The sequence below is a fragment of the Petromyzon marinus genome, chromosome 18, assembly GCF_048934315.1.
Source record: "Petromyzon marinus isolate PM22_M1 ecotype Great Lakes invasive population chromosome 18, UKy_Petmar_22M1.pri1.0, whole genome shotgun sequence".
In the NCBI taxonomy this organism is placed as follows: Eukaryota; Metazoa; Chordata; class Hyperoartia; order Petromyzontiformes; family Petromyzontidae; genus Petromyzon; species Petromyzon marinus.
Window position 1 is genome coordinate 11,002,191 of NC_133684.1, and position 21,991 is coordinate 11,024,181.

The 21,991-nt window shown below is 44.3% G+C and overlaps 1 protein-coding gene across 1 annotated transcript in view; it reads right to left on the minus strand.

Moving 5' to 3' along the window:
• The window catches only part of LOC116943508 (neurobeachin-like), a 529,072-nt gene that overhangs the window by 325,196 nt on the left and 181,885 nt on the right, over positions 1-21,991 (minus strand). Inside the window, exon 8 of the mRNA XM_076067757.1 lies at positions 16,287-16,433. Within this exon, the coding sequence (XP_075923872.1) occupies positions 16,287-16,433 (147 nt within the window). The remainder of the gene's footprint in view (positions 1-16,286; positions 16,434-21,991) is intronic.

Genomic DNA, 21,991 nt, shown 5'->3' on the forward strand with positions numbered 1-21,991 from the left:
CCCATAAACCTCAATATGCACCGCTAACCATTAAAAATTGTTGGCACATTTACGCATGCGCACATACGCGCAAGCGTGCGCACACAGAGACACGTGCGTATGTTGTGATAGGTGCATCCACGATGATACATTCACACGAACACACAGCTAACACGGCTAACCATAGTGCCTTCAACTACCCTTCGCGGAGAGTAAACCAAACTGTCTTTTCCGTAATGGGCCCATTAGTCAACGTTACCTGCGTTTGCACTTCATGCACAACAAGAATCCTGTTATCCAAAAGCTACGATGCACTGGACCGTAAACCTGACAAGCTACATCACAGGATCTAAGTCTTCATTGAAGAGCTGGCTTTGACCAAACCCATTACGGTACTGATGCCAATTTTCAACAAATAATACATTTTTATTGATTCAGCATCCAGGTAGAGACAAGTGAAGGAGTGTACATATTTTATTTATTTATTAAGCTTAATGGGCACTCACCCTGTATAAATGTAGTCAATAAAGCTAAAATTATGTCTGCCATGACTCTCTGATGTGCAGGAAAGATCTCTGACATAAGTGTACCATTTTAGCTGTGCTATAACGATTATTTAACCAAGCAGTCATCATGCTCTGACAATTCGATGAACCGTTACGATTTGTCCTCGCAATTCAATTCAATAATTAATTTTTGGCCCATTTTTTGTTCCTATTCTCTCCTTTTTGAAATGTTGTAAAAACAACCACAGACTTTGCATGAATCGTAAATATACAATCCTCAAATGCGCAATTAAGTTTGATACGTAATGTCTCGAGTGGAAGAATCAGGTGAGTAAGAATCAGTTCTGTAAATAAAGTGCACGCATAATGTACGTTCACTACCATATAAATAACCCAGCCGCCTGATGAGGCTGGGTGTAATTACCGGCGAAACGTCGTACTCCAAATGTAAATGTTGTGGATTTGCTCTCCAACACAATGGTGTGCTGCACTAGTGTAGTGAAATAAATTGGTCACTACGTGGCATAGGGCTGACTGCTGGCAGGGTAGTGGATCTGCAGAGTGAAGCAGCCCTGACAGCAGGCCACGTGATAGACCCGAGGGGGATCTAGGGAAAAGGTTACTGAGGGGACGCGTCGAGACCCCCGCTCGCAGGTTTCATAAGGCGGGCGTGGCCGGGGCGGAGCAAGGCCACGCTATCAGGATAAAAGGGGACCCCGAATGGGGGATCGGGGCTGTCGTTGGAGTGGGATCCCCTCGTTGTCATCGTCGCTGATGTCGCCTTTGCCATTATCGTCTCGTGCCTTTGTCGCTGTCATCGTCCACTTGACAATTGCGCCGTTAGCAGTAGTTGGCTGTCTTAGCTCAGCGCCGTCAGTGTCAGACGGCTAGCGCTGTGTTGTAGGCTAGCAACCAGTATAGAGTTGTGTTTAAGCGAGAGAGACAGAGCGTTGTGTAACAGCAGAGAGTGTGTAACAGCGTGCTTGGTGTTAAATCAAAGTATTGCCTCAACGAGTTACGTCTCCAAGACGGTCACTACACTAGTAACAAATTTACTAATTGGCTGTGCCAGGTGGTGGCAGGTTTAACAACACATTTATATTTCCACGATCTAACCCAAAAAACTTGTATTATGGATATTGGTCGCGAAAGCCTGCTATGTGTTAAACTGAGAATCAGTTCTAATTGATAAATCCACGCATTGTCACCTTCCTAATAGCAACGAGAAAGCTTTCAATACAGCATGTGGAAAGGATTGCTTTTATGGGTATTTAATTCCACAGATGTTCATTGTGCAGTGGAACCTCGTGTCTACCTGGGTCACGTGGTGTGCATCAATTGTTTCAGAGCCCTTGACTACACCCGTCCTTTTCGAGCCACCTCAACCATGATTGGCTGCTGGCCCACACAACCTTCCAAGACCATCTTGACTACACAGAGCTGCGAGCCGTGACCTGCCACTCAAACCTCACGATACACCTGGAACGCAATTCATGGAGAATTCTACTAACGACCACACGCACGTGGGACGTAAACCAATCAAGTCCATTGTACGTACAGGCCTCGCGGACGAGGCTTCTTTAAACGCAACTTGCCAACAACTTGAGCAGACTTCATCCTCTCTTGCTCATCAAACATCGCTTGCCCGACCGGATGGGCTTTCACGCGAGGCGACACACGGGCGTGGTGTGAGAAACCGTAGCCGTGGTGTCCTCTTGTCAAATGTAACAGCCCGGCTGCAATGACCTGCGGCGTCCTGCATTGGGGGCAAGTGATTTACGGTAGCCGCGGGCGATTAGCCGTGCGGTGAACTTTTCACTTCGCGCAACGTGCCTGGGAATTTACTGCGTGGCCCGATCCACCGCGCACGTTCAGAGGCCTGCAAAACCGACGAACCGTGAGCCACCATCAGAGCCACGCCGATTGGAGACGCGAACGTGATTTACATCACGGCGAATACAGGGTCAAGGTAATCAATAGGCCGCATGCCACTGCTGGCAAGAGCACCCGACTCATGATCACAAGGCCACAAAAGTCCTTATCCTGGACGGAAGTCAAGCCAGCCAATCCTCCATCCGTAGTTCATGAGTAACTCACTCCCTTGAGAGAAATCAACAGTGCTCATCATTTAAAAAAAATCTAGATTGAGAACGAATTTATTTAGAACTGGTTTCTGTGTTTAGTTTGTTGTCTTTCCCCCACACCTATGATTAGCATGGTTGGCTACATACGGTGTGAAATGAGTGAATAGCTTCCACTATGGGAATATGGAATTTACACCACTGGCCCAGGGCTGTCAATGCAGATTCGCGATACACAATACTGATTTGATCGAGGAGACGTTTTGACCTTTATATTTTACTCAGAAGAGCCTTGTGGTTCTTGTAGGGGTTGTTTGGCCAATTTATTTTCGAGTATGGTGTGTGTGTGCAGGGTGAGATAAGAGTACCTGGAGAAAATCCGCACGGAACAAGAAAAGTAAACTACAACTGTGAAAGTAGGTCAGCGCCAAAATTGCTGCGAGGCCTCCTACAGGCATCTCGTCAATGCCCGTTTCAAATAAGCTTCTCAAGCACATGATCTCAGTGCGAGTCGCACTGAGCCCTGAGTTATGGATTACAGATGTGCACCGCCCCCCCACCCCCCCAAAGAGCGTGGCCAAACAAAAGCTTGTGCGCCGTTTGTTAAAGAGGTTCGTATCTCTATCCTCCACCCTGGTTAATACTGTCAGTTTATTCGCCAAAAAAATACACCGTCTGCTTCACAGTAGATGTTCAAGATCCCATGGTTTTGAAAAAACAGTAGGCCACGTGTGCTTGCATCATGGTCCAAATTTGCTAAATTTGAAAAATAAGTCAGGAGTTTGAGGAAAATCACAATGCAATAGTGGCCGCTACTGGCATGCGAAACCCATTGGCAGGCCACAGTGCTGCATACACCTTGTGCCATATAGTAACAGTTGCCACCGAAGGGCCCCAGGCTAGCCTGCCATATAGCAACGGAATGGTTGAGATGCGATGGAAGATTATTTTGGATACGGAGACATTGCAGCGCCCTATAATTGCAAATCTAAACAATTATAGAATAAAATTGTCTTTGTACTCATATGAGTTTGGTTTCGTGCTCAATTTTCATGAGCCAGTCGAAGACATTCCACATTTCTATGACGGGATCAGTCTGAAAAGTGTTGACTGCCCACAAAGATTTCAAGTCATAAACATCAAATGCGTGGTTACAGAATCAATCCATAACCAGGATTTTAACTTGGACTGTGAGCCGAGTTCCCTGCCACAGCACCAGCCAGATGATTATAGGGATCTGTTGCGCAACGTATCTGGCATGTGTTCCGATTTCTAGCTGCTCTATTCAATAAACAAGAAAGCAGACAGCCAACAACACGACCGCATATGCAGGCCACACAGTTCGAGTAAGGGACAATTAGCAACATGGCAACACTCAACATAATGAGAATAAAGCATGCACTGACAAAAAACACCACTGAGAAAATAAGCATCCTATTATCAGCGAAATGGCACTTTTTTTCTTTAACATGAAAGGAAATCTAATTGAGGCTCAGTGGATTAACTTTTTTTTCATGCATTTCAAACGCTTCAGTGGCAATCGCGGGCAGCCAGAGAATGCTTTTTCCCCGCAGTAAATAACTGCGCAATGGTTGTTACAATCGCACAGCCTTAATTGAGGCAGCGCTATAATTTCAGATCGTTTTATTAAGAATATACGTTACCCCTATAAATAGTTCGTAAGCGAGCAAAAGCCAGTCCAATAAGGGAGCCTCCACTTGATATTGAGGGACTCGACTGCGCACAAAACAATGTGATCGCGGTATCAGGAAAATGGATGTGTAAACGGCCGCACACATTGAAGGTGCAAGATTCACAACACATTGTATTATATACTGTAGGCTCATTGTGTTGGCGTGCAGCATAATTTCCTTGACGTTTGTTAAAAGTATTTCATTGCCTAAACATAATACCCGTCTTAGCAATTGGCAGCTGTGCGTTAGGTTTCATTGCGATTGACTCAGGTGTTGTTTTCTTGAAAAGTCAACTGTTTTACGATGGACAGAGAGGCATTTCCTTGGGACATTAAGAGGTGCATTATTGACCTTAAAATGTATGATCCTATAAACTGTTTAGTCACATGTTACATATCAGCCTCATATACATAAAACTCACACTTGTCAATAATACTGCCTTAAAACAAAAACAGGCGTACAAAAGATGGCCCTTCTTCAGAGCAAATAAAGGCAGTGTTATGTTTTTAATTATATGATTTGTGCTTGTGCACCATTGCCAATGCAGTATCACCAAATAATTCATATACAATGAACATTAGTCATTGCCCATTCCTGTTTGTGGCCTTTCGTCAATGATGGGTATCCCAAACTATTGTGGCAAGTGCCAACCTCGCCACACAGTGTGCTAGTCCAGCGGTGGCCAACTAGCGTCTTCTGAGCTCTGTGCGGCTCTTTAATCCACCACACGCGAATAATGAATGTATCCCGTGCTGTCAATATATACACACACACATATACACACTTGGCTCTTTGCAGAACTCACGGGGTACCTTTTGACTCTTGGTTTGTTACAGGTTTTTGCCACCTCTGCACTAGTCCCTGCTTGAACAAACATGCGGGATGGTTAGTGCTTTTCTCTCTCTCTCTCGGTGGGCTTGAGCTATCGGTGGAAATTACACATTCCTATGGCAAGGGTAAAGCGTGGGTACTCCCACCTCTTCCAAGGCATCTGGTCAGTGTGAATAAGTCAACGAAATACCATGGAGCGTGTCTCTAGAACTCCCTCTAGCATAGGCCCTTCTGCCAGCATTTCACAAGATCACGATGCTATGGAACTGCTGCTCTTCCCTTAAATTTTTTTTGGCAGGAGCAACAAGAGTTGTGTTTGTCCTCCATAGAACAGCCACTGTTGCTTTTCCACAATGTGGACAGATAATCCTTGATTAGGATTTTAAATCACTACCTTCCCATGTTAATCACAAGCATCTCTTCAACAGACAACTCAGGAGGTTTGGGCCAGTATGTTAGCCACACGTCTAAAACTAGATAATATATACAATATAATTGGTATTGGCCAAACATTCCAGCAGGACCTTCCTGAAAGAGAGTCTTCAATCTCTAAGTGACGTTTCGTTGTTATTATTCAGAACCTCTCTTTGACAACTTTCCCACAGTATATAAGAAAAACGGAGGCAATGACAACTCGTATAACACGGCTGGGCATTGCTTGCTAATCTGTTTTATTTACATGGTTATGCTAAAACTATTTGTTTAACTATTTATATTTTACAAGGTAAAGCCTACTTGAGCTATTAGCTCTTTTTCAGAAGTGACCTTGCCACAAATGGTAGCTCAACAAAACGGCTTATCACGTTGAAATGTATAGCAGTCAACTAACCTAAGTGCATGTTTATAAACGTATACAGTGTTGTTTTCCTGTTGTATGTATGTTAAACTTCTTTCGCACCCGTACGTAACCAACCGTGATAATCGGAGGTCCCTATTGTACAGCCAGGGGCATCCCAACAAGCTGCTTAATATTCCACTTTGCTGAGCACTATGCATTAGAGCCAGGTTTTGCAGAACTCTCAGGGTGCCCATGGATTTGATGGGAAAAAATAACCTTGGTTTTATAGGAAAGCATCAGCCACGACCGACGGGAGATGCCGGCTTTGCTAATCAAAGAGTGGGTTTTAATGGTGTGATTCAGCAGATAAGCCTCCAACCATTTCTATTCATTCGTTGCATTAGCACATTGATCTTGTGGGGGTTTTAATGCATTGGCTGGCAGTGTATTCCATAACCTCGAGTAATTAAGCAACCTCTAAATATGGAACCAAATGTAAATTGTCCCACGGCAGGCTTTCTTGTTGGCAGATGCCCCCTATGTAATTGACCGGCTCTGGGAAGCGTCCGCTCTTTCTGCCTTTATTGTCAATGGCAGCAGTTGCAGCACTAGAGAGCGCTGCGGCATCTCACACGATTCTCACTTGATTGTTCCATTACATCTTTTTCGAAACACAACCTAACAACATCAAATATCGCTAACTGCCGAACCACCTCGTTTTCACCATGGCCTGCAAATATTGGTCACGTCCGCTAAAGTACAATAATCATTAAATTTACATCGATAAAATTCATACGGTTTGTATTAATAGCCAGCCCAATAGGACTGTGGAGGAATGATGAACTATCCGAAGGTTGCGAGTCCCATGTGGGGCTCGACTCAACTGATCATCCCTCTTTATATAATTTCCTTTTAAGGTCACAATGTTCGTGATATACGTGTTGAGTTTTTGCTATTTGTGCTTTGTGCACCACTGCCAAAGCGGTATCACAAAATAGTTTATCTTCGCTTCTGCTCTGATGAAATTACCACCAGTCCTGTAGGACATCAAGAGTAGTTTTACATTGCGGAAACTGTGTTCCTGCCATTAGAGTATGACAATTCTACCATTGGCTCAGAGCCAGAAATAGAAGATAAATTAAGCAACGTTCATTTGGTTTAAGAAACACTAATGACTATTTCTTACATCAGATTCATTATTGTAATTATGAGCAATGGGGCTGCACACAGCACTTAGCTACAAGAAAAATACTCAAGAGGACGAAACTAATTGAAGGAACTATGACCAATGGGATGACAAACGACAAGATTGAGAGATGAAGTGAGGACCCATATAACAGTAAGATGCCACAAGCAATAGCCATTAGAAGGGAAGGAGGCCTTCATTCAGCAGAGCACCATGGGAGGCAATGACAACTCAAATCCCATGGCTGGGTATTAATTTATCAGGGAGATGCCGGCTGTTTTTGTTTCACAGCCGTGTGTTCAATATACGCCCCTGTAATTGCTTTAAATGCAGTGCTAGCTTATGCACCACGTGGCTTTGGAAGGAATGTATCACACCTCGTAACGTTGGCAAGGTGTTCACGATGTCAATGTGAGGGATGGGTGAGGATGCAGGAATATATTTTATTTTCTTACCTATAAAAGGCAATTTTGGTCTGTCTGTGTGTGTGCACGCTTGCGAGGCATTTGGCTCTCAAACGGTGGGGTTTACGTAAAAAAAATAGCCAGGTACCACATCATAAGCCCCGTGCTGAACCAGCGCTATTCCGATTTCGCGTCCGTCACCTTTAAGGTAGTTTAATTAGGGGTGAGGGGCCATTTCTCTTTCGTGTGGACACTGAGCGAGGTAATACACACGAATTTACAGCTCCCTTCAAACATACAACTATCTTATTTCTCTAATTTCTATTACTGTTTTTTGTATAATACGGGGTGTTTTAAAGAGATGGACCCGATTTGAAATAGCTATATCTCTGCAACCACAAACCGCCCATGAATGAAACTCTTACCACTTGAAAGGGCGGAGCATGGAGTTTCAAATGATTACTGCTAGATGCCTCTCCCAAATAGCCCCTAGCCTCAGTCATTCGCAAGACACACTGCCTCAACGTTGGATAGGTCGCACGGGACTCCAATACTTGGCGCTACACTCTTGGCCCCCAAGATCCCCAGACATCACTACTTTTTCTTGTGGGGATACATCAAAGACCATGTTTTTGTGCCACCATTAGCAACTAATCTGGATGACCTCAAAAACAGAATCACGGCAGTGGTGACTTCAGTGGAAGAAGACACTTTGAGAGGCGTTTGGGACAAATTCAACTATCTTCTCGATGTTGTCCGTACAGCAGGTGGAGGGCACATACAGCATTTATAAAATGGTTAGTAAAACTTGATAACGCATTAAACCGTTTGTAACTTTTCGTGTAATTGTAACATGTTGCCATCGTGAAATATACTGCTTTGAAATTGGGTCCATCTTTTTAAACACACTGTACAGCATACACAATAACCAATATTTTATGACAGTAAATGAACACGATCCAACAAGCTTTTTCCCCTGTGTACTAGCTATTACATTTAATTTCCTTGAGACAACAAAGACCAGCCAAATGTGTCTTTTTGCCCACAAACTTTCCTGTTTCCTGTTGTGAGCAGGACCTTAAGTTACAAACTATTATTACTTTGTTTACATTTATTTCTCACTTTTGCTCGCCGCTAAAAAATTTTTAACAAGATGTTTTATTACAGCAGATATACACTATGTAACACGCTTTCTTCCCCTGCATAATAACTAACTGCTCTATTTCATTTCGCTAGGACAACAAAGTACAGCCAAATTTCGATTTAAATCTTTCGTGACTGCAAGGATTAATCTTCTTTGGTTCTTTCGGTAAAGTCACGTAGAATGAGAATAAAATAATAAATTGATAAAATAAAATAACACAATAAAATTCTCACGACGTTTCGGCCACAACACAAGTGGCCTTCATCAGGTGAAGGGACGAGACTGTCTGGAGGACAGCACTGGAGCGAACACAGCCAAGCCCAGACCGCGACCTTTAAGCTGTGTGAGAAGAAACAGAGCGCCTTGACAAAGGAATTAGCATAGAATTTAGCATTTAAATAACTGAGGGATTAGCTTGTGACTGGTCATAGAAATAGTTATGTTAAAGTCAAAGCCTACACATCCACAGAGGCACCTAGTACAAATCAAACAGGAAAATTTAGCATTGAAATAGCTGAGTGATTAGCTTGTGACTGGTCACAGAAATGGCTATGTTAAAGTCAAAGCCTACACATCCACAGAGGCACCTAGTACAAATCAAACAGGAGAATTTAGCATTGAAATAACTGAGGGATTAGCTTGTGACTGGTCATAGAAATAGTTATGTTAAAGTCAAAGCCTACACATCTACAGATGCACCTAGTACAAATCAAACAGGAGAATTTAGCATTGAAATAGCTGAGTGATTAGCTTGTGACTGGTCACAGAAATGGCTATGTTAAAGTCAAAGCCTACACATCCACAGAGGCACCTAGTATAAATCAAACAAGAGAATTTAGTATTGAAATAACTGAGGGATTAGCTTGTGACTGGTCATAGAAATATGTATGTTAAAGTCAAAGCCTACACATCTACAGAGGCACCTAGTACATGGACGCCAAAGGGGCTGCAACAACTCGACTATCATATAGTAAACCGATGTGAAAAAAACCAAGTTTAAATTATATCAATATAATAAATGTACTCAATATATTCTTCAATAAGCTGAGCTATTAACAGTAACTGGGTATACACTACACTATATAATGAATACTATATAGTAAACCAATAAAAAAACTAAAATATAAACTACCTCAATGTTATCAATAAACTCTATATATTCTCCAATCAGCTAAGCTACCAACAATAAGTCGTTATATATCACAATGCTATATGGCGAAAAAATGGGTGGATTCTTACCCTCAACTTTAGCACCACGGATAGCTACGAGCCCCGTTCAGACGGACGAGTTCATCCATGGTCGGAACAGAGGAGGGGGAGAGAGACAGCTGCGAGGCGCTGTTATACTCCATGTTGTAAACCATACCATTAACCGTGGTGTGAGAGGTATTAAGAGTCAATGCCAGCGAAAGAGCTGCGGTCTGAAGGTCATCGTAAAATACAATTAATTAAGATGATGTCAGGTACCGGAACTTTGGTGAACAAGGACACCACATCAAAATTGACAAGCAGGTTGTCTGGGGACACCATCGCGATGAACCAGGTTCATCAAGAACTGCATACTGATGTACCCCCCCTGGTGAGACATTGCTTAACTAACACATACTTCACCTGGAATGGAACTTTCTACAAAGAAACTGAGGGCTCCCCAATGGGCTCCCCCCTATCTCCGGTTGTAGCCAACGTATTCATGGAAAATTTTGAAACTGACGCCATCCAGACTGCCACTCTACGCCCGACCTTATGGAAGAGGTACGTGGATGACACTTTTGTCATCTGGCTACATGGCCAGCCTGCTCTAGACCAATTCCGCGACCACATCAATTCCATACACCCAGCCATCAGATTTACCATGGAGGTCGAAAAAGATGGCAAACTACCCTTTTTGGATGTCTTAATTAAAAGGAGACATGATGGTTCAATGAGCCACTCTGTCTACAGGAAAGCTACCCATACAGATGCTTACTTGAAACCGGATTCCCACCACCATCCATCCCAGAAGAACTCCCTCATCAAGACTCTATACCATAGAGCCCAATGCATTTCCGACCAGGAACACATTACCAGTGAACTCAAGCACGTACACCAGGCTCTCAGGGCTAATGGTTACTCCGACTACACAATCCGCAAAGCCATCACTCCAGTCATGAAGAAGGATCCTCTTGAGGAGCCATTCAAAACCATCACCTTACCCTACATTGCGGGGGTCAAAAAAAAGATCTCCAAAATCCTGAATAAACACGAGATCCAGGTCCGATTCAACACAGTACATAAAATCCGTGATCTGGTTCCATCTGTAAAAGATGCTGTTCCAGACATACAGTACCCGGGCGTTTACAAACTAAAGTGCCTCTGTGGTAGTAGCTACATTGGAGAAACCAAATGACATATCTCGGGCCGCATCCGCGAACATAAAGCAGACTTGAAACACAGTAGAACGAACTCCTCTGCCGTGGCAGATCACTGTCATAATTTAGTGGGCTCACATGACATTGACTTCTCCAAGACGGAGGTTCTTTGCAAACCAACCGGCTACCATGAGAGATTCGTTCATGAGGCCATTCACATATACAAGCACAGAGACAATTTCTACCGAGAAGATGGATTCTGGCTTAGTAACCATTGGAAAGATGTTTTAAACCATTTCGGTTCTTAATTAATTGTATTTTACGATGACATTCAGACCGCAGCTCTTTCGCTGGCATTGACTCTTAATACCTCTCACACCACGGTTAATGGTATGGTTTACAACATGGAGTATAACAGCGCCTCGCAGCTGTCTCTCTCCCCCTCCTCTGTTCCGACCATGGATGAACTCGTCCGTCTGAACGGGGCTCGTAGCTCTCCGTGGTGCTAAAGTTGAGGGTAAGAATCCACCCATTTTTTCGCCATATAGCATTGTGATATATAGCGACTTATTGTTGGTAGCTTAGCTGATTGGAGAATATATAGAGTTTATTGATAACATTGAGGTATATTCTTAGCTCTTTCGAAAGAACTAAGATTATGAATTACTGCAGTCACGAAAGCTTCAAATCAAAACATTGAGGTAGTTTATATTTTAGTTTTTTTATTGGTTTACTATATAGTATTCATTATATAGTGTAGTGTATACCCAGTTACTGTTAATAGCTCAGCTTATTGAAGAATATATTGAGTACATTTATTATATTGATGTAATTTAGACTTAGGTTTTTTTCACATCGGTTTACTATATGATAATCGAGTTGTTGCAGCCCCTTTGGCGTCCATGTACTAGGTGCCTCTGTAGATGTGTAGGCTTTGACTTTAACATACCTATTTCTATGACCAGTCACAAGCTAATCCCTCAGTTATTTCAATGCTAAATTCTCCTGTTTGATTTGTACTAGGTGCCTCTGTGGATGTGTAGGCTTTGACTTTAACATAGCCATTTCTGTGACCAGTCACAAGCTAATCACTCAGCTATTTCAATGCTAAATTCTATGCTAATTCCTTTGTCAAGGCGCTCTGTTTCTTCTCACACAGCTTAAAGGTCGTGGTCTGGGCTTGGCTGTGTTCGCTCCAGCGCTGTCCTCCAGACAGTCTCGTCCCTTCACCTGATGAAGGCCGCTTGTGTTGTGGCCGAAACGTCGTGATAATTTTATTGTATTATTTTAATACATCAATTTATTATTTTATTCTCATTCTACGTGACTTTACCGAAAGAACCAACGAAGAAAAAGTACAGCCATTGTGTATTTTGCCTCACAAACTTTTCTTTTGTGAGCAGGACTTTACGTCACAAACCATTATGAGTTTCTTCTTAAGGTCGGTGAGGAACATGGTAAGAGAGACATTGTGCTTTGATACCAAGACAACACCATCGAACGAATTCCTGAGACAAACAGAGCAAATGATGCCCTACGATACCCCATTACACTGTCGCAAGGCCAAGATGGGTACCACGTCCAGGTTCCTCAAATTATCAAAGCTATCATGTTGTAGCATAGAATTTAGCATTGAAATAGCTGAGTGATAGCTTGTGACTGGTCACAGAAATGGCTATGTTAAAGTCAAAGCCTACACATCCACAGAGGCACCTAGTACAAATCAAACAGGAGAATTTAGCATTGAAATAACTGAGGGATTAGCTTGTGACTGATCATAGAAATAGGTATGTTAAAGTCAAAGCCTACACATCTACAGAGGCACCTAGTACATGGACGCCAAAGGGGCTGCAACAACTCGATTAAACTGTCTCGCCTAAAGACTTCTATTCCTTAATGATCATGGACAGAAAAGGAGGAAACCACATATTACGGTGCGCCAACCTCTTTCACCAGTATGTTGTCGATGAGTCTGCCACAATTGAGAGTGAGCGCCTTCCTTGCATTCAACTGAATCAAACACGCCTGCGTTTAGAACAGCATGCTTATCTCAGGGACGTTATCAATGCTGACGGAGATGCAAACGCTCAGAATGTAGGGAGATTAATTATTTTGCCTTCATCCTTCACGGGTGGACCAAGATACATACATGAGAAGACTTAGGATGCCATGACATACATCAGGCTATATGGCAGGCCCGATCTCTTTATCACCAGGTTGAGCTTTATCCAAACCAAAAGCCAACAGACAGACATGACATTGCAAGGGTCTTTAAACTCAACGTTGATGACCTCATGATGCTCATTACGACTAAGGAAGGCGGCGTCTTTGGAAAGACAAGATGTAACTTGCACACCATTGAGTGGCAAAAAGTGGTCTTTCTCATGCCCACGTTTAGCAATGCATGAGGGAAAAAATTCATAAAAGTGGCATTGACACATTTATCAGTGCTCAGCTTACCTGACCCCCATCAAGACCCTTCCCTATTTGATGTGGTCTGCAAGCAAATGGTCCATGGCCCATGTGGGGAGTTTAATCCAAATTTGCCATGTATGCACGACCGCAAGTGTACCAAGAAGTATCCACGAAACATTTTGAAAGACACTCGGTCAGGGCATAATGGCTATCCTCTATATCATCGCAGAAATACTGAGGATGGTGGATGTTTACACAACGCTCAGATCTGGCACTAGCTCTGAAATGAAGGTTGACAGCCAGTGGATCGTTCCCTACTGCCCCCTCTTCTGTGCAAGATCTTCGAGGCCCACATTCGTAACATTGGCAAGGTGTTCACGATGTCAATGTGAGGGATGGGTGAGGTTGCAGGAATATATTTAATCGCTACAACATGAGCTAGTGAATTCGCACAGGTTCAATGAATTCCACAGGATGAATAAGTATACAGCTTTATCATTGTCACCGAACACACGTGCTGTATCCTACCACTCGTTAGCTTGATTAGAATTCATTGTTAATGTTTACCTGTCTATTTATGTATCTATCTAATTATTTTGAGTAGCTTCGGGAATATATTTGGCTCACTCGTGTCTGGCTTATTAAGCAGGCTTTGCTGTAGACATTAAAAACAGTGCACATAACCGATACACAACCCAGGCATTTGTTACATTTAAGGTCACCCCCCTACCACTGTGTCAGTCAACTGCGGCAGCGAACTGCAGCTTGCTCTGGCACGATGGACTACCCGCCTTGCTTTGCAGGCCCCTCATTTGCAAGCCGGGCTTGCGCGAGCACTGCATTCAAGAGCAGGTGCGCACAGTTTAAAAACACAGGACAAGGCAGTGTGTCGTCTTTCCGCCGCATAGTCCGATTCCAACGGTTGGCTACATACGGTGCTAAAAAAGTTCAACACACACACATATGTACATTATACCATTCAATGTATAATTTGTTCAACGTAGATATATACTACGTACGTAAAGCGTACATAATGCAGAGTGTAGTTTTGTTTCGAGACAGAGGTCACATTGACAACAGGTCGTGCAGTCAAAAGACAAAGCATTCTTCCCCACAGTTTGCGGTGCACCCAAGCAACTGAGCCAGCGCACGACGAGGGGGATGCCCCCCCCACCCCCCCCAAGGGGACGTATACGCGGTCAGAACGCAGCCTTGGTGCAATTGGTCAGAGTTTGCGTGCAGCATGAGCCAATTACGGCCCTGGAGAAAATAAGAGGGAGGGAGGAGAGCAGAGAGAAAAGGGGGGTGCCAGTAGGACAGCGGGGGAGGAGGCAGAGAAAGGGAGAGTGCCGGGGAGAGAGATTAAAGAGAATTGGGCAGGCAGCTCAATGAACAAGCACTGAGCAGATGGAGAGGAGAGGAAATAGGTAAGGACGAATCACAGCCGAGGAAGACAGCGAGAGGCAGTTTAAGGGAGAGAACAGATGTAATGAGGGCAGAATGGAACAACACAGAAAGGGGAGGGGACAAAGGAGCCAATGAAAGAGACGTGGAGGAGACGCGCAGCTTGAGCAAGACAGACAGTGGGGAGTGATGATGTCAGACATTACAGCATTCTATGTTGGGTCAAGATCAAGAGGTCATGACGACCATCGCTGCGGATGTCACAACACCTCGGCATTAAATTCAGATCTTTGGCTGTTGTGCATTCAACACGCAATCCCCAACGTTTGCACATGATAAAGTTGGCCGTTGGCCTTATCGCGAGGTACTAATACAGTAAAACCTTGGATTGCGAGTAACTCGGTCTGCGAGTGTTTTGCAAGACGAGCAATTTTTTTTAAAATAAATATTAATTTGATTAAACGAGCGAGGTCTTGCGATAAGAGTAGTACGTGTACGCTTTGTCTGCCGAGCGTCACGTGATCACAACTGATATACGAGTGCTTTGATATGCGAGTGCTTTGGATTACAAACACGTTTCCGGAACGAATTATGCTCGCAATCGAAGGTTTTACTATATGTGCATGCCCAGTACAATGCCTGCCTCAGTCACCTGCCTTCTTCCGCACTGCACGCGTCCCACCAGCCACAACCTTCTCTTCCTCATCAAATCTGCAAACTAACTTTAAAGTTGCTCACACTATTAAGCAACTCCGATTAGCACGGTTGCATGTGTACAGTGCGAAAGAAAGTCAACATGCATGTATACATACAGTCCTGCCATAAAATCACGAGCATCCGCTGAATTAACCGCATTCAAAGGTCAAACACTTATTTTCCATTTGCTTTAAACACAGACGTGCCATATTAAACAATCCAACCCCTCCTACTTCACCAGGTATGTTATATTGTTCTTCTGCAACATATTTGTCCATCTTACGTTCTGATTGTAGGGTTCGTATCACGACCGCCGTGTGCGGCGTCTGCTGCCGCCTCTTTCTTTCGACGCAGGCTGCGAGCACACATTTGGTATCCGCGCCGTTGTTACAGCTCGAGGCTGTCACGAATGCGTTCTGCACCAACTTCACAGGAAAGGGGGCGATGCTGCTCTGCGTTTTCCCAATTTAGTAATTTCCCGGTTGTTCTTACGACTCGGCAAACATGTACCCCAACGCCGACACACAACGGCCTTCTCGTTTCGAATGACGCCAGGGGAACCTCTGAAATCCGCTGCGAAGCAGACGGCACGTGCGCTTACGGTTAATACACCCCCAGTAATGACCAGGGCAGCCTGCCGGATTCGTGCCGCCAATCTCCGCTGGGCCGCGCCACCACCCCAAAGCAATATTCACGAAGGGGTCGCGGACGGACGACGCAGCACGTGTTGCACTTAGACCTGGGAAGGAGGAGCTGAACGTCGAAGGAGCGAGGTCTGGGGGAGGAGACAGGGTGAGGAGAAGGACAGACGCACGGTTACCTTGTACCCGGGCCCCAGCTGGTGGATGGCGAATATCTGCGCTGGGTTGAGCGCCTCGCTGAACACAAACACGGCGCCCAGCTGCCCGCAGAAGACCCGGTTCGCATCGGCCGTCTCCGATGATCCCAGGAAGCATTTGTCGAAGGTCTAAAAGCAAAGCACACATGGTAGGTACGAGCAGAAATGGAATGATTATTTGAACTGCAGGAGAAGGAATCCGATGAGCTATGAAGCTCTTTTTACACAGATGTCCAGTAAAGGGCACGAGGTCAGCAAGTTACACCAACAAACAAACGATAGGAGGTGTACCTCCTATCCGATTAGCACGGTTGGCTACGTATGGTGCAAAAGACGTTCACCCTACATACAAAATAGAGAAAAGGTAAGCAAGTCATTAATAATAATAAAATATTAAACTAATGATATATGCAAATTGCACACGCACACACACGCCGTAAACATAAGGGCAATGATCTGCATTTAAGCTTTCAAACTCAGCTGCCTTGGTCTCCCCAAAGTTACCGTTATCAAATAGCAGCAGGTACTCAGTGCTGAGGCAGTGCTTCAACCAGTTTTTGTGTGGTAGCCCCCCCCCCCCAATCAAGAAAACCGGTCCCCCACCCCCCCGTCCCCTGCCCCCCCCGCCCCCCCGCCCAGCAAAACAAATATACAACCAAGTTCACCAAGGCCACAATGTCATGAGTGGCAGAGGTCGCGTCCACAACGCTGGCCAATGCGGTGCTAGCAAGGCGTTCGCATCGCCTTGTCTACTGCCGAGTTTTGTCGCGATAATGTATAATGAACTTCTTTTGCGCCGTACGTAGCCAACCGTGCTAAACGTGGCGCTGATGTCCCCCGCGCAAGTTAAAGGTTCATCCTGCATGGCATCAATGCCACAAACCTGCGACCCCTCTGAAAAAGTGTTTCGACATTCACCCAAGGGGCTCCCGCACCCCCAAAGGCTGAGAACCGCTGAGTTACAGCGAAGTAAACCTCGAGGGCGAGGGGCACAGGCCAGGTTAAGCTGACGTACAGAAAATAGCCACTACGCCTTCAGTCTACAAAGACCCCCCATATAGCCTTAACGGACTGTTGGGGCAAGTGCTGTTAAGGAGCACCTATGAAGGCCAGCACAGCACACGAGGTGGTGTGTGGCCGCCATCACGTCTGGCCACCGTTGTCTCCCTCGTGGCGATGTTGACACACCACACCATGTACTCATTTGATAATTGTCACTGGTGTTGGCTTTGAGCAGGAATCGAACTCGGGTCACCGGGTTCGTAGCGCAGCGGGTCAACCATTACACTACCGCTCCGCTGCATTCTACACACACACACACGCCTGTGTACACTAGGAATGCCACAGGGTCTCATTTTCCCCATACATTATCTATTCCTGGTAGCTGTCCTGCTTATCAGTTGCGAAATGATACGCCACTCGACACGACGCACGTACTCTACATGTATACTTCTCCCCTCTTGCGGTATCGTGAGATATTGTCTTCACCATGATACGAGCGCAATGTCGAGTCTCGGAGGTGGTAACCCTGGTGCACGTGCACACTTACACAACCACACATACTAAGAGACTTAAAATCATTGGAGCAACAGAAGTGTCCTCCTATTCCTTGTCATGGACTACAAATGTGTACAAATATTCGCCACTGTAACTGTTAAAGTTCTGCATTCGTCTGTGTTAATGCGCTCTTGAGCTTAAGCCTTTGACTGGTGCTTAACACTGATGGTTCTACGCCATCAATGGAGATGAGCACCGTCAAGTAACGATCATTGGAGCCGGTGGACACTTTGACCCGTCTTAGAGACTGTGCTTCTCAAAAGCGTAAGTTCTAATAAAGATGAGCATTGATGTTTGGGCCTCAACAATTGGCTCTCGGGGAGCAAAAAGTGCCCCAGATTGTTTTGACAATGAGAAACTTGGCGGAAATATTTAACCACTTCTTCCCGTGTAGCATAACACGTAGACAATGGTGCGCAACATTGAGAGAGAGAGAATAAGAGCACAGGGTTGTTATAGCAAGCAAGTCTTCGAAGAGATTTTCAGCCTGGAAGTCCCGCAAGAGTCAAACTAAAAAAAAACTTTTTTTGTTTCCTAAAGTGCACGTACGATCGTGAAGTTGGCTTTCCTGCAAGAAAAGTAACATCGATGTGCCTTTCCAGTTTCAACGCTTGCACTTGACAAGACGTTTATCGTACATGCACATATAGCAGTGAAGTGTCAGCATGATTGCATGATTAAGCACTTTTTACAACTGCATGTCAGTGCTATGAAGCTAATCTTAATTTACCCACTGAGCTAAGTATTGAACAAATGAATAAACATTGCTGTGTTATGAGAGACACAACTGCTACAATTTTGTATTTAAAAAAAAATGTCTATGAAATATTTTAGGGCAGATCCGAGGTGGCGGGGCAATGGTCCTTCTTCACAGCACAAAAAGAGGTCACCTCTCTGGCCTCCGTATGCACTGAAGGGAAGACTGCTGCCCGAAATGTTGTCTATGACAGACTTTTTATTTTTAAGGCAGTTATTTATGAACGTGTTGCGTTTTTTTTTTAGTTTTTGTTACCAGTGCTTTGTGGACCACTGCCAATGCAATAATCACCAAATAATGTTTAGGTATTGTACCAGAAGAGGGTAAAAGCAAATTTGAAGTTCGGACTACAACTTGGAAAGTCAACAACTGCAGAATTAAATCAGGAAAAGGAAGGCTGCAATGGGGTGGGGGCTCTGCGTGCTGGAAGGAAAATGGGCAGGTTGGCATCGGCAGATATTTGAGTGGTGCGCAGAGGTGAAGGGCAACAGTGTAAAAAATCAGGCAAAAGAGTGCTGAAGAAACTTGATCTATCACTCGGCCTTAAGATTTGCATTGAACTGCCCATATAGGACTCACCACTGTGATCTCTACATTGGGTCAAACTTAACATCTCTTCATGTTCGACGGCTTGTGCACAAGATCTTATTTATTCACGATGTCCTTACAAAAAAATCCGCAGACTACCTGCTGGATCTCCTCTCTGTTTCAAAGAACAAATTTGACCTCAGGTCTTCGCTCATTTACCAGCTTCACATTCCCTATTGCCGTACAAAAACTGGAGGAAGGGCCTTTGCTATTGATGCCCCCAGGGTCTGGAATGCTATTGCCAAAAAAACTGCAACTTGAATCACTACCTATGAGATCTTCACTCAAAACTGCTCTAGAGGAGTTGTACACCCCTATCTGCCACTGCTATTCAGTGGCCTAAAATAAAAATGTTTCGGTCCGGATGACCGCTGCAAAGTATTATCTGTATTTTGATTTAGTGTGCTGATCTTAAAGGTGCACTGAAAGATTTGATACTCCGACTGATGCTCCTATTGTTGTGGAGTGACTCATGCAGCCAGCTATGGCTCTAGGGTTTGGTATTATATGTTATTTATGTAGTTTATTGTTACAAATTCGGTCACAGTCCCTATGATCACTGTTACATTGCATTTATGGCTTTATTTTGGTGATTTCGAAAAGTTTCTTGGTTTGGCCATGTTGTTTGTCGTAGTACGGGGTTAGACTGATGGCCTTAATCTAAGTTGTCTTGTGGTTGTTGTTGTTGTTGTTTGATTTGCATCCCACTGGGATTTTTGCACACAGCGTTGGTGTACGGTGCTTTTTCAGGAATATTTTGCTGTTTTTTCCTGGATTTTCTGTTTGCACAGTCACATAGTCACTTTAAGATGTTTTATTGTTCATGTTTTTGTTCTTTATTTGTTGCGGTTGCACCAGATTCAAGAGCCGAATGGCTCACAGGACTATACCAAATAAATGAAACTGAAACTGTAATGGCCTAGTCGTGATGGCATCAAAAGGCACCAGCCACAATACATTATTGGCCCTGATCCTAGGTGGGGGGGGGGGGGGGGGGGTTAGAAAGTGGCAGAAATGCAAAAAATGTGTTTCCCTAATAGAGATATTACAAGTAGGGCTTCTAAGATGATGTTGGACGGAATTGCCTCAAAACACTAAATCAGTAGTTGCTCAGAACTTATCACAATAACTGACTTTTACTAAATGTAATAAATCATCAGGACGATCATTTGGATAATTTACCCCAAAATTTAGGTTTTCAATGTTCTGCTGGATAACTCTCCGATGCCTTTTAGGATTGCGCCACTTATCCTTGTGCGCAATGTCGTTCCTGAAAACTACTGTAGAGCCTGAAGGAGCTCGTGCAGCGAAACGTCGGACATCACGCTGAATAACACCCACGGTACAACCTTACAACACGTCGCAGTGCACTGCAATTTGTGCGCTCCCATGCCCTCGCTTGCCTCTTGCCAATTTGTGGTGACAAGTAATTCAATGCCGAGCTGAGGAATTTACCAAACTCCAACGACGACTATACACGTGCAGCCCAAGTAACATTTTCCAGGGCGATTTTAATTACTTTATCTGATCATTCATTCGCATTAAGACCAACAACACCCTGCAACGTGTAAGGAAAAAAAAAAGCAAACACTAGCAGTTAAAAACAAACAGTGCTAAGTTTCGTTTGGAGCTGCCATTTCGGAAACCCTCATGGTTTATACAATGAGGCTTTTGGCCAGATGCAGTAACCGCAGGATGTAATCCCCAATGATACAGCGCAAGGGCCGCAACCACAAGCTGTGGATTATCCAAACATGTGACAACACTAATTAACTGTGGGCTTTTTAATTCTCCCTTGGGATAACAGCGTGGTTTACTTTGCTTTGCTTTTAAAAAGTTCTGCTTTTAAAGTCGTAGGGGACCCTCATGGGTGAGACTTTGATGATGGCAATAAGATCAGATATGTTTAATATGTTTATGTAAATAAACTACACCACAGCTATATATGTGTGTGTGGTGAATGCAGACTTGATTCCCTGAAAAAGGTTTCTATTTGGTGTTTGCACATCTTTAACGCCCGTTTTATTGCCAGAAAGGGTAAAATGTATTCTTATTTTTTTATACTTTGATACTGCCAAAAACTTCCATTTTGTAGCTGGTCACCCCGAACTAAGAATGCTATGATACACTGGCAGAGCCAGTGGGGGGTGGGGGATGGCACGTGCCCCCCCCCCCCCAATAATCCGATCGAAATCCCTAATTTCGATCGGATCATTGGGGTTTATTAATAATAAATCGGCATTTTCCGACTCCCACTGCCACTGTGTAGCATATTATTACGTGCCAGGGACTCGATGAGATGATAGGACAATAGCCTGAGTCCATAATTGGCAATAAGTAACGGCAAAGCAGTTATAAGTGACTCAGAATTCTGCGCAGTTGCGTATACAGGACACGACTTCCCTGAAGGCATCGACACCTTCAGCGAGCGCGATGCCGATCACACAACGCGGTTAGAATTCGACCCTCGATCGCTGGCTGCACCATCGCCGCACACGCGTCGAATAAAAATCAAGGCACAAGTCCTTACTTACTAACAACTCCTTTCTGGAGGGGTTGCCTCCCCTACCTGAAAATCCTGGCTCTGCCATTGCTCTGATAGTGCATTGTCTTTGTCCTCTTCCCCTTTTGTCGTCCTCTGGTTCTGACACTGGTGAGACTAGGCCCTAACTAAGGCTGTCTGGTGTAGCCCAATCAGATTCAAAGACAATGGATGTATGAAATAATTATCAGAGCATGTTTGCATGTTCACCGCAAGTACGTGTGGTTAATGCAGACTTCATTC